Raw genomic sequence first — 13,106 nt, 5'->3', positions numbered from 1 at the left:
TTTAAGTCTTTGCATTAAATTTATGAAATATTCAAATTTACGTATTATTATATATATTCACAATACCCATCACCAAGAATTAATAAGTTGGTGTTAAGTATGGAGCTTTTATTAAATTCCTTTAAGGTAGGATAGAGTTGCCTGAGGTGACTTAGAGGAGGAATTTTTACACACAACGAATTAAACACAATGGATTTGGCTTACGCAGTGGACTAACCCCAAGTTCCTGAATGCTGGGGCTCTTGGTGTTTTAAGGTTGATTATAATGCAGACAGACTAATAGGACTCTTCACCACCATGGACACTGCAGACAAAATACAAAAATCTTAGAGTATGTACCTCCTTTTATCCATGCTTTTCACTCCAACTCAAAATTACAACTATTGTTTGCTTATTTTATTTACAGATCACATTCACATACTTTAAAATAGATAAGCTGCATGTAATATTAGCTAATATTTACGGAGCAGGTACTGTATACTAAGCACTATCCTAAGTTTTCACACATGTCACTTCACTTAAGCATCCAGCCCCTTCTGAAGTGTAGGTGCTGTTTCTTTTCCCACTTTATAGATGAGGAGACTGAAGGTTGCAGAGACACTAGATGGCCATGCTCCCCGGTTGAAGTCCTGACATGGTCTCCAAAGCTCATTTGTTTCGTAACACACTAGGCTGCCTTCCAACTCGCAAACCCTCTGGAAGCCTCTCTCCAGTTAGACACAAACTCACACTTAAAAATACCAGGTAGCTCAAGCCTAATTAATGCAAGGGTAGAAGAGATAGGAGACTATTAGGCACATGCTCCTGAAGGTCACAGGAAAACTGGGGCTTAAGAACACTGCTGGTTAGACACTGATGGCCTTCCTCACCTTTTTTCCTTCTTTTTTTGTTTTTAAAGCATTTTATTATTTTTATTTATTTTTAATGTTTCAAGTTTTTATTTAAATTCTGGGTAGTTAACGTATAGAGTAATACTAGTTTCAGCAGTAGAATTTAGTGATTCATCACTTAACATATAACACCCAGTGCTCATCACAAGTGCCCTCCTTAATGCTCATCGCCAATTTAACCCATCCCCCCACCCACTTCCCCTCCAGCAACCCTTAGTTCTCCTTATTTGAGAGTCTCTTTTATGGTTTGCCTCTCTGTCTCTCTCTTTCTTCCCCTATGTTCATCTGTTTTGTTTCTTAAATTGCACACAGGAGTGAAATCATATGGTATTTGCCTTCGCTGATTGATTTCACTTAGCATAATAGACTCTAGCTCCATCCACATTGTTGCAAATGGCAAGATTTCATTCTTTTTGATGGCTGATTAATATTCGTGTGTGTGTGTGTGTGTGTGTGTGTGTGTGTACATATATATACCACATCTTCTTTATCTATTGGTCGGTCAATGGACATTTGGGCTCTTCATATAATTTGGCTATTGTTGATAATGTTGCTGTAAACATCAGGGTGCATGTGTCCCTTTGAATCAGTATTTTGGTATCCTTTGAGTAAATACTTAGTAGTGCAACTGCTGGGTTGTAGGGTAGTTGTATTTTTAACCTTTTGAGGAAGCTCCATACTGTTTTCCAGAGTGGCTGCACCAGTTTGCATTCCCACCAACAGTGTGAGAAGGTTCCCCTTTCTCCATATCCTTGCCAACACCTGTGTGTTGTTAATTTTAGCCATTCTGACAGGCCTAAGATGGTATATCATTGTAGTTTTGATTTGTATTTCCCTGATGGTGAGTGATATTGAGCATCTTTTCAAGTGTTTGTTAGCCATCTGGATGTCTTCTTTGGAAAAATGTCTATTCATGTCTTCTGCCCATTTCTTACCTGGATTATCTGTTTTTTGGGTGTTGACTTTGATAAGTTCTTTATAGATTCTGGCCAGTAACCCTTTATCAGACATGTCATTTGCAAATATCTTGTCCCATTTTGAAGGTTGCCTTTTAATTTTGTTGATGGTTTCCTTTGCTGTGCAGAAGCTTTTTATCTTGATGGGCTCCTAGTAGTTCGTTTTTGCTTTTGTTTCCCTAGAATTTTATATGGGAATTCATGATGTGTTTATGTAAGCCCCTGTGATGGGTTAGTGAGCCTGCTTTCTACCAGGAGTCATTTTTGGGTTAGGAGCCTCTCTACTCTTATGTGCCAGCTACGTATATTCTGCCCACATCCCTCAGTACACACCACTTTTCTTGGTTTTTAGGAACACCTAGGTCTTTTCACTTAAATGCCCCTTCTTTTCTTGCATGCTTTTAGCCAAGAGAGGATCTTTACAATAAATACAGAACATCATTTCAAGGCCCGAGGTTTCTCGAACATTTTGGTCTTATTAGTGATATTTTATTTAACACAAAATAACTGCAAGTTTGATTTTTATTACCTTACCCTTCCTTCTTAGATGATTGAAATTATTTTCTATCAGTCTTAAAAAAGGGGGTGGGGGAAGCTCTTGCCTCTGTCTTAAAAGACAAGAAATATATGTTAAGCTATTTCCTTGAACACTAACGCTAATATTATTGTACCTCAGGACAAACTTATATTTCTGTCATTAATCTGTTGCTCATAATCTAAACTCACTATTCTTATTCCTTGAAAACTCCTGCCTTTGGGCCATCCTACATAATTTGTTAAATTTATATTTATGTCATAAACTTAATAAGTTTTAAGCATTAATTATAGTAAAGAATTATAGTAAAGAATCTATATGACAGAATTGGTTATGACAGGTCACGTATGTCTACCTGGTACCACTCAGTGACAATCATGCTGTCTTTCTTAATGTCTTCCTTCTTAGTCTTTGAGCCAATTGTAGCTCTAAAAATGTATGTTCTCTTATGTTCATGTTACACTTGCAAAATAGGGTAAAGGGAGTTAAGTTCTATAGGGTAAAATTACAAAATACGTGCTCTTTTAAAATGTTCATGGCTTTGCTCTTCTTTTCCCTTAATTGTCTTTATAAATACTATCAAATTTTTTTTGGTGTTTGTAAAACTAAAATCTGTATATTTGGCAATTTTAAATTCTTGGTCCATAGAAATATAACTATCCTGTACAAAACAAGTTACCTTACTTTTAGACCTTTAGGGGCATAAATGAAATATATGCATCTATTTTTATTTTATCTTTGAGTAATGGACAGGTTCCTATAAATTTGTGTATATAAATTCTTCCCTTTCTAATTTCTATACTCTCTACTTTATTACGAGCAAAATTTAAGAGCTCTAACTCCTAAACGGATACTATTATCTGAGAAATTCATGACTAATTCAAGTCGTGACTGCTTTTATCAGGTAATAAGAAAGACCAATAAATGACAGTGATTGGGAATCTGGCCTGAAGGGGAACACGGGTTTATATTCTAGACCTCATGAAAGCAATCTGTCAAAGCATGGGAAATAAGTTTTCAGCATGGAAGTAGGAGGAAAATCAAATGCTGCCCCAACTCTGTGCGCTCAGCAATTACGTATTGATCACTTACTGTGTTCTTGCTGGTAAACTTGCTCTGTGAAAGTAAGAAGGCATGCCTTAATAGGGCTTTACATAAGTAAATTCATCCAAGAAATAAAATAACATATTCTCTACTGCTTTTGATTTTTACAGCATTATTTTGAAAAGTGAAGTGCTTCATTGTTCTAGGAGAATTTTTGGCCTTTTTCCTAAAAGACCCCTCAATTTGTTAATTTTATTATAAGATAGCAAATGAAAGTTTCTGAACACAGAGATATATCTTCAATCAATAAGAAGAAAATTTTATATTCTACTCAAAATGATATTTAAATCCTGCTCATCCAGCTGTATTGTATAATCCATTTCTTTCTCAGCTCTTGATTGCCAAGGATCCTTCTCCCGATTCTTTCAAAAATCCGAATTGCACTTGAGGATCTGACCCCACATCTACTGTGGAGGGGGTAGGGGATGAGGGTTGGCCCTGAGACTTAATCAGAATTGGCTTTATTGACTGGATTAATCTGGGTTTGGGTGGCAGGCTTTAACTCTTTCCTTGCTGGATTGTGGAGAGGTCTGAAAAGTTCTGGAGGAAGGACCGGGGTATGGAGGGGAGAGGAGGTTGGTGGCTACCGCTGGTATGGAGGAATTTTAATGGTTTGACTACAGTCAGGTCAGCCAGGTGCCACCCTGTCCACTCCCTTGCTAAGAGGTGTTAACCTCAGAGGTGTGTTCCTTCAAGTGCCTGCCACTGTAGACCTAACTGTGCTCTGTCCCTGTGAGATGACCTGCCCTCCTTTTTAGTACCTAGCACAACTGACAGTGATGACAACTGACTCAAACGTCTCTTTTTCCTTTCTTCTCTGACAGGCATATTATGAAATTGCAAAATAGTAAAATTTGCTACATTTTTCTTGGTGTGTCACAAGGCATAAAGATGAAAGACATCTAATGCACTCATTCCCTTCTGTTAGGTGTACATGTATAGTCTAAAGGTTGGAGTGATTCAGGCTTTACATGCTCCAAAGGCTCTTGTTTCCAAATGGAAATGACAGTATTTCATTCATTCATTCACTCAACAAATAGGTATTGAGAGACTTCTGTGGGCCAGGCATTGTTCTCCAGATACGGCAGTGAGCAAAATAGGAAAAAAAAAAAAAAAAAATCCCTCCTCTTACACTCAACTCTAGTGGAAGCAGGCAATAAACAAGGTGAATAAGCCAACTAGGTGGGATGTTGGAGAGCTATTAAATGCTGATTATAAAGATCAAGCTGGGAAAAGGGATAAATATAGTGGGAGGAGCTCATTGAAAAGGTGGCATTTGAGAAATGACCTGAAGAAAATGAGGATGTAGCAAGACATCAAATTATCAGAAGAGCATGGCAGGCACAGGAAACAGCCAGGACAACCGCCCGAGGTAGGAACACTCCTGGCACACTTGAGGAGCAGCATGAAGGCCAGTATGGTTGCAGTGGCGTGAATCATTCCTTGGAGGTGGAGGTGGTCAGAGCACTCTAGGGGCCAGGTGGTTAGCTACCTTAGAAGTCATCACAAGGACTTTGGCCTTTCTGTGCCAGATGGGAAACCATTACTTGGTCCTGAAAAAAGTGAGCTAATCGAACTCATGTTTTAATAGGATCCTTTTGCTGGTATGTTGTGAAAGGACTGTAGGGAAACAATGGGGAAGAAGAGTCCAGTTGGAAGATTCTTGATCATAATTCAGACGATGTGGTAGCAGTCAAGCTGGATGAACCAATAGGATGGACTTAATGTGGAGTGTGAGAGAGAAGGGATGTGGATGACTCCAAAGTTACTGGACTGAACAAATGGAGGAATGACTTACTCTGTATTGAAACAGAGACTGTGAGAACAGGATTATTTTTGACAGGAGAGTGGAAGGGAGGGATTATCAGCATCTCCGTTTTTGACATGCCTTGGTGGAAATCGCCTTAGACGTTAAGTAGAGATCAGATAGAGGTCCAGGATGGAGATGTAAATTTGGAGTTAATCGGCATATGAATAATACATAAATCCAAGGGAATTGAGGAGATTACCAACAGAGTGAATGTAGAGACTGAAGAAAACACATCCAAGGCCTGAGATGAAAAAGAACCATAAAAGAAAACGGTGTTGGGATCTATGCAGAGTAGGAACGTAGTAATCTGGAATTAAGAAAAAGAGGATTTTAAGAGGGTGGTCAACTTTGTTGAATGCTGCTAACAGGTCAAATAATTGAGTTCTAAGAATTAACCACTAGTTTAGTCGTGGTGGAGGTCCTTGATGACTTTGATGGGAATAGCTTTAATGGATCGAAAGTTGGGCAATATCTGGTTGGAAGGGTTCAAGTGGGAGATGAGAAATTGGAGACAAAAAACTATGAACAACCCTTTTAAGCAGGTTAGTTGGAAAGAGTGCGATGACGTGGCAGTGTGCCAGGAGGCACCCGGCAGCCTGCTGAGGCAGGACTGACTGTCTTAGGGTCTGCTGACAGTCACATGCTGTGAATGTGAGCGTTAGCCATTAGCTGCGTATAGAGTCGGTGACCTCAAATGACCTTGCCTTGGGTAGACATAAATTTTTGAGATGTTTGTCATGAATACATTAGTACTAAAGCCAAAACAAAACATTAATCAAGGCAGCTGTTTTAATGTACAAATATCCTTCCCTTTTCAGCTCTTACTTTACATCCAATATTTTCTTTATATTTTTCTTTGGAAACTAGTTTTTAACTAGCTCATAATTGGTTGTTTGTATGCCATGTTCCCATCCCAGCCTAAGTTTCTTGAGAAGGACCATATTTTATTTTACTTTACATATCAATCTCGTAGCTCTGCTCCTGGCACATGGCAGACACTCCATAATGTTTTTGGAATGAATGACTCTCCTGTTTCTTATTGGTATGTGGTGCCTTGGATGTAAAGGTCGGTGTCTTCCTGAAGTTTGCTGTTAATTTCTAAATAGAGATTGTGTCTGGTCATTTTGTTTTCCAGAATTCCTGTGGAGCAGGCATAGTGAGGACCGGCTCGCTGCAGCTCAGTGGTACATCTGTTGGCAACTCATCTTTGAAAAGGACAAAGCGAAAAGCACCTTCCCCACCCTCCAAAATGCCCCTGCCTCTAAGTGATGAAGATAATCATGTGACTGGTAACGTTACTTTTCCCATTAACGTTACACGTGTGTTGTGTCTTGTTTAATACAGACAAGAAAGTGATATAGGTTATAAATCAGGTCTTTTCATTAAATGATAATACTTAAACGTAGGCTTTTAATTAATTTTAATAATAAATAGTCCCTGATTATTCTTACTTAACTACCTTTTTAAAAGCTGCAAGACGACAGGATAAAATGAAAAAAATTGTACAGCCCCCTGATCCTAAAATTGAGCGTGTGATCACTTGTGAATCTGTTCAGAAGGACACTCTCATCCCAGGGCTGACTACCTGTAGGAAGGGGAATCCATGGAGGTTTTAGTTGTATCAGAGCTCGATAGTGAAATGGCTTCTAACAAAGCCTCAGGGCCCTCTTTCCCTAAAGTATAGAAAAAGAATGAAGTTAACCTACTAAAGACTTGTTCCATTTGTGAGTGTGGTTATTTGTAAGGTGTGCCGCTTCTGTCCTCTAGTCCTGCAGGCGGGACGTGCAGTTCCTACAGACAGTGCTATGGAAGCCAGCTGTCCCGAGGGGCCGTCCAACCCAGGTAGGACACCTTTGCCCCACAGTCATGTGGTACTGACAAAGATCTTTCATGACAGTTGAGGAATGAATCTAGTTATAATGCTCTGCCTGTGAAAGAGATGCAGATGCTTTGACTCTATTTCCCAAATTTTATATTATGAAATGAAAACTTTTCCAGCCTGGGTTGAGTATGAAACTGGCAGAACTCAAGACTCCAGTTCTGTGATGGTACCTTAAGAGCTTGCCTTATGCAATGTCAGGTTACCCTGTACAGTGTCAGGGGTGTCAATGTCCTTCCCAAGACGAATGACATGTTTTAGTTAGGAATGTACTTTAGTGTGTTCAGAAGAAAACTTACACCAAAGTGTAAAGTACCATTCTTTACGCGACTGTTCTAGGTATGAATTCGATATACAAAGTGTCCTCATTTAGTGGTAAAAATTTGTTATCACGAAATATTTTCTGTTGTATGGTCTGATTTTGGATTTCCCAAATAAATGAAATGCCAGTAAAAATAAAATAATTTGATTGCTGTTTCCTATATTTTTAATAATAGCTATTTAGTAGCTATTATAAGAATAAATATGATAACATTTCTTAATTTTAAGACTTAAAGTTAGATACAAATGAATATGAGAGACTAATGTCTAGCCAAAAATAGATATTACTATGCTATTACTTTAGCATGGGGATAATTTTATAGGTAAGAAAATTACTCAGTATAGCCTTAATTTTTATAATTAAGATTCATAAACACTGCAAAAACCCAGGCGCACCAAATGCTCCTAAATCTTTAATCCTTAGCTGATTTTTAGGAATTTGAGATTTTGACACATCTTATATAAGAATTCTCCTGTCCTCTGTGATTAAAAATATTATCATTATATAACTAGTCGTGATTTTTCTTAAGTCCTACCCAGAAAAGTATCATTGATACTGTTTGTTCCACAAAGGAAATGTATTAAATAATTTCAAACTATATAAGTGAAATGAGAAGATTCAGAAGTATTAGAAAAAAGATGTGACTGCTGTTCAAACTTTGCTTGATATCTATTTCTCTTTCTCTTCCTTTTTTTTTTTTCTAGTTACCTCTTCTTGATTAATGCGTGGATAATTGTGAGCTAACAAATCTGATTTCTTCGAAATGCTTCTTGTTCTCTGCTTGCCTTAACTCTGTTGTCTAAGTGCCATTTCCACAGATTTTACTTCTTTGGCAGAAGCCTCCCGTGGCCCTGGGCTCCCCAGTCACGAACAGTGCACTGTGCCCAGATCGCCGGATGAAGCCTCTCTCTCGGAGTGCCCTGGAACACCCGAGGCGGCCGTAGCATCTCTGACACGTAGGTGACCAGGCCTTTCTTGCCTGGTGCTTTGTTTGATGCAGAGTAAGATGTAACCACAGAAAAATTTGGTTACTTGGTCATCCCATGTGTAAAAATGCCTCAAAGAAATAGTAGTTTCCCTTTCACTTGAAATTCCATTACAGGTTTAGAGTTTGATGTTTTCCCTGACCATATAGATGAATAATGCAAGGTGTAAGATGAATAAAATAAGTGGCTTTGGAGGATTTCAGCTTTTCTGCTATTTGGCTCTCTGCTTTTTTGGCAAAACTCTTTAAACTCTGTTGTTTCCAGTGTGTAACTGTATGAATATAAAAGTATATATGTATTTTTTTCTTTCTGGAACTACTTTTTTGTTATCTAGGCCTGGCTTATTTTCTGTAGGATTGCTTTCGATTGGGATTTTTAAAGTAAATTATTGGAATTATTTTGTTATTAGATTGCAAAAATTTATAGTCAGGTAATATTTGAATTTCATCATAAATGATTTTATTCAGTTTTTTATGAACTCAGAATGAGTCCTTATTTAAAATTATTTAAAATTAATATATTATCACCTACTGCTTATAGTAATACAAAATTGTATGGCCAGTTTGGAAAATAGTTTGGCAGGTTTCTAAAAATAAAATTTAAGTGTTGATTTTCTATATAACTCAGAAATCCCACTCCTAGGTATTTTCCCAGAAAAATGAAAACCTTTCTGCTCACAAAAACATACATGTGAATTATTATAGGATTTTTATTCATAATTGCCAAAAATGAGGAACAACCCAATGTCCCTTAACTGAGGATGGATAAACTGTGGTCAGTGCAAACATTGGTGATATCACCTACCCATTAAAAAGAATGGATAATACATGCAATGACATGGCTGAATCTAAAATGCATGTAATGTTAAAAGGGGGAAGCTAGTCTTAAATGGCTAGATGCTCTATGATTTCAGTTATATAACATTGTTTCAAGGGCAAAACTATAGGGGGATAATAGTTGTCAGGGTCTAGGGTTGGGGAAAGGGATGATCACCAAAGGGCATGGGGGATTTTGGAGATGGATGGACTTGTTCTATCTGTGTCTTGATTGTGGTGGTGGTCACTCAACTATATACCTGTATTCATTATAGAACATTTTAATTATCAAAATGAAGCATTCCCAAATGGATCCCCAAAAGCATGAATTTTACTGAAGGTAAACTGTATCTCATTTTCTAAAAGAGAAAGAAAACTATTCTGGCAGCAATGGCATTAGTGTCTGACAAAGTGAGCATTTTCTGATTGAATGAATGAATGAATTTTAAAAAAGTAGTTCACCAGAATGGATGTAATATGACTTTATTTTAGCAAAGAGAGATAATTTATTTTGCCGTTTCAGTCATTTCCAGGAAAAATATGCAAAGTACCCCAAAAGTCGCAGTGAAGTTATAAGCTTTAATAATTTTTTTAGGTTTATTTATTTGAGAGAGACAGAGACAGTGTCAGTGGGGGAGGGGCAGAGAGAGGGAGAGAGAGAGAGAATCCCAAGCAGGTCTCCGCTCTGTCAGCACAGAGACTGACTTGGGGTTCAAGTCCACAATCCATGAGATCACGACCTGAGCCGAAACCAAGAGTCAGACACTTAACCGACTGAGCCACCAGGCGCCCCTATAAGCTTTAATAATTTAAAAGTAAAATGCTACAAACTTAACAAAAATATGAAAGCTTATGAAAGCTTAGTATTTAAATTTCATTTACACATATTACATTTTGTGAATTTTAAAGAAGTTTTGAATTTTATATTTTGTTTCAGTTTTGCTTTCTTTAGCAGGAATGAAAAACTTAAGATGAAAAATATTCATATCATATAAAGCTAAGAAAAGGTAAAAAATGCAATAATTAAACTTTAAAAAGATGACTTCTGTAATTTTTAACATTTATACTTTGGAAGTTGTTGGATCTTAAAACTTCACAAAGATTTTGAACACTGTATTCTTTGAAAGTGAGTATTTTTCCATTAGAACTTATGAAGCTACAAAACAATAGTTGTGCTACAATATTGGTGGAATTTATTCATTGTTCACAGCCCTTACCCAGTCTTTTTCTATTGTGGTCCTAAAATGTGGCCTGATTCATATAATTCTGTTAACACAAAAAAAACTTGATTTATTATTTTTCAAAGCTTGGGGAAATTTGTGCTAGTCACCCAACCAACTCTGAAAGTTCTTTCAGATAATTTGAATTTTTTAAAAAGAATCACTTCCTTTCCTAAGACATTTAAGAATAGGAATACTCCTCAAGCTATTAAAAAACATACATATTTAAGCAAGCCCATATGACGCTAGCAAGTTAAAAATTTCAGAAAAATAATTTGAGAAGACTTTTGAAACACGTAATTCATTCTTTATACTTCGACTGAGACCTGTTTCTCTTTAAGGGGCCCCATATTTAAGGAAAAATTGTGTGAAATAACTTTTGATGGGCAAGAGAGAAATAGGGATAACAATCAATAATTTGCTAAATGTTACCTCAGTTAATCTAATTTGCAAAAGAACTTATTATATGCCAAGGAGCCATTTATAAAACATATTTGCATCTAAATCAGAACAGCCTTTCATTTTCTCAATACACAGTTTTCAAATTATGTAAATATACTCTTACTACACAGATATGATATGCTGTTTTACATACATAATATTTGTGCATTCGTATCATAATGACTCCTTCACAAATCATAATAAAACAAGATTTGCCAAAATATATTTTTAAAAAATTCACTTAAATTCCTTAATATTTTTTTCTGTTGAGTAATCTTTTTTTAAATTTACAACAAACTGTCATTAAAAGTCTCCATATTTGGGGCACCTGGGCGATTCAGTCGGTTAAGCGTCCAACTCCTGATTTCAGTTCGGGTCATGATCTCACAAGTTTATGAGTTTGAGCCCCACATCGGGCCCTGCGCTGACAGAGTGGCGCCTGCTTGGGACTCTCTCTCTCCCTCTTTCTGTACCTCCCCTGCTCGTGCACACTTTCTCTTTCTCTCTCAAATAAATAAACTTTAAAAAATAAAGTTTTTTAAACAGCATAAATAGCAAAATTTTTTGTTGATACACCTAGAGATAAAATTAAAGACATACATTTTAAATACTTTAAATATTCTTTTTTGTTTTTACGTTTTTTTTTCTTTTAATGTTTATTTAGTTTTGAGAGAGACAGAGCGTGAGCAGGGGAGGGGCAGAGAGAGAGGGAGACACAGAATCCGAAGCAGGCTCCAGGCTCTGAGCTGTCAGCACAGAGCCCAATGCAGGACTCGAACTCACAAACCACAAGATCATGACCTGAGCCAAAGTCGACAGCTAAACCGACTGAGCCACCAGGTGCCCCTAAATATTCTTCTAACATGTTGAAGTTTTTATTAAATTTTGTGGCTGTGCTGATCTCTGTAATCCAATGCTATGCCACCTTTCCTCCCCCTTCTATTGTGGTAAAATTAAAGTTTGTTCAGCTGCTATTATGTAAATGGAAGTGTTAAATTATATTTAAATAAGTGAAGATCCAGAACCTCGTTCTTTAGATTAAATTAACTTTCACAGCTAGTGTGGGCACCAGTTAGGATGTCTCCTCTTTTAGCCTGTTGGCCACTTGTTGGTGCTTAAGGAATAATGATAAAACACATTTTTATACACTGAGATACTAGCCATAGCTTTTGAAAAGAAACACACACACAGACACAGACACACACACACACATATTGTTATGGGACAATTTTCCAGATACAGTTAACTGGAGAAGCAGAAGGTGAAAAACATCAAGTATAGTATGCTTCCATTTATATTAGATAAACAACAAAAAAAGGAAACATGAGTGTGTATATCTGCTTGTATGCTCATTATACTTTCCAATACTATATAGGAAAAATCTGTTAAAGGAAATTGCTTCTGAGAATCAAACTGAGAGAATAATTTTCATTGTATAATACTCATTTGTATTTTCAAAATTTTTACTAAGCATCTAAGGCAGTGGCTTTTAACCCTGGTTTTGTATTAGAATCACCTCAGGAACCTTAAAGATTTTGGTTCCCTCCATCAGAGATTCTGGTTTAACAGGCGTGGAAGAGGGGGTGAACATCAGTATTTAAAAAAATTTTTTTTTAACATTTATTTATTTTTGAGACAGAGCATGAATGGGGGAGGGTCAGAGACAGAGGAAGACACAGAATCTGAAACAGACTCCAGGCTCTGAGCTGTCAGCACAGAGCATGACACAGGGCTCAAACTCACGAACCGCGAGATCATGACCTGAGTTGCAGTCGGACGCTTAACCAACTGAGCCACCCAGGCACCCCTGAAACATCAGTATTTTTAAGAGGGACTCAGAGAACCCTCCATTGTAGTGAGCACTGATAACCACTGAGTCAAATTTTTTGGTGTACTTGTAGACAATATAAAAATCTCATGTTCTTTTCATTTACATTTAGACCTATTGCATAAATGTAACAATCATTTAAATCTAAAGATACATAGATAACTTTCAGATATATAGCTTGAAGTTTGAGTTTAAATAATTTATTTTTTTCTACCATGAATAAAACCTAGCACGATAGCATATTATTTTTAGCATTGTATGTGTCTGAGATAATCTGATTATATGTTAATTTGATTATTCACCATTAGAAGAGTATTTCA

At 36.9% G+C, this 13,106-nt stretch overlaps 1 protein-coding gene across 18 annotated transcripts in view; it reads left to right on the top strand.

The window, feature by feature from the left end:
- The window catches only part of COBLL1 (cordon-bleu WH2 repeat protein like 1), a 164,350-nt gene that overhangs the window by 133,234 nt on the left and 18,010 nt on the right, over positions 1-13,106 (top strand). For 14 of the 18 annotated variants that reach the window (XM_053215209.1, XM_027055607.2, XM_027055605.2 and 11 more), the window contains 3 exons: positions 6,431-6,584; positions 7,063-7,137; positions 8,315-8,452. In XM_053215209.1, coding sequence (XP_053071184.1) covers positions 6,431-6,584; positions 7,063-7,137; positions 8,315-8,452 — 367 coding nt within the window. The remainder of the gene's footprint in view (positions 1-6,430; positions 6,585-7,062; positions 7,138-8,314; positions 8,453-13,106) is intronic. The other 4 variants (XM_053215207.1, XM_053215205.1, XM_053215204.1 and 1 more) reach the window with 2 other exon arrangements.

This window comes from Acinonyx jubatus, chromosome C1 (assembly GCF_027475565.1).
Source record: "Acinonyx jubatus isolate Ajub_Pintada_27869175 chromosome C1, VMU_Ajub_asm_v1.0, whole genome shotgun sequence".
NCBI classification, from domain to species: domain Eukaryota; kingdom Metazoa; phylum Chordata; class Mammalia; order Carnivora; family Felidae; genus Acinonyx; species Acinonyx jubatus.
This window is presented reverse-complemented; position numbering and strand designations above follow the sequence as displayed.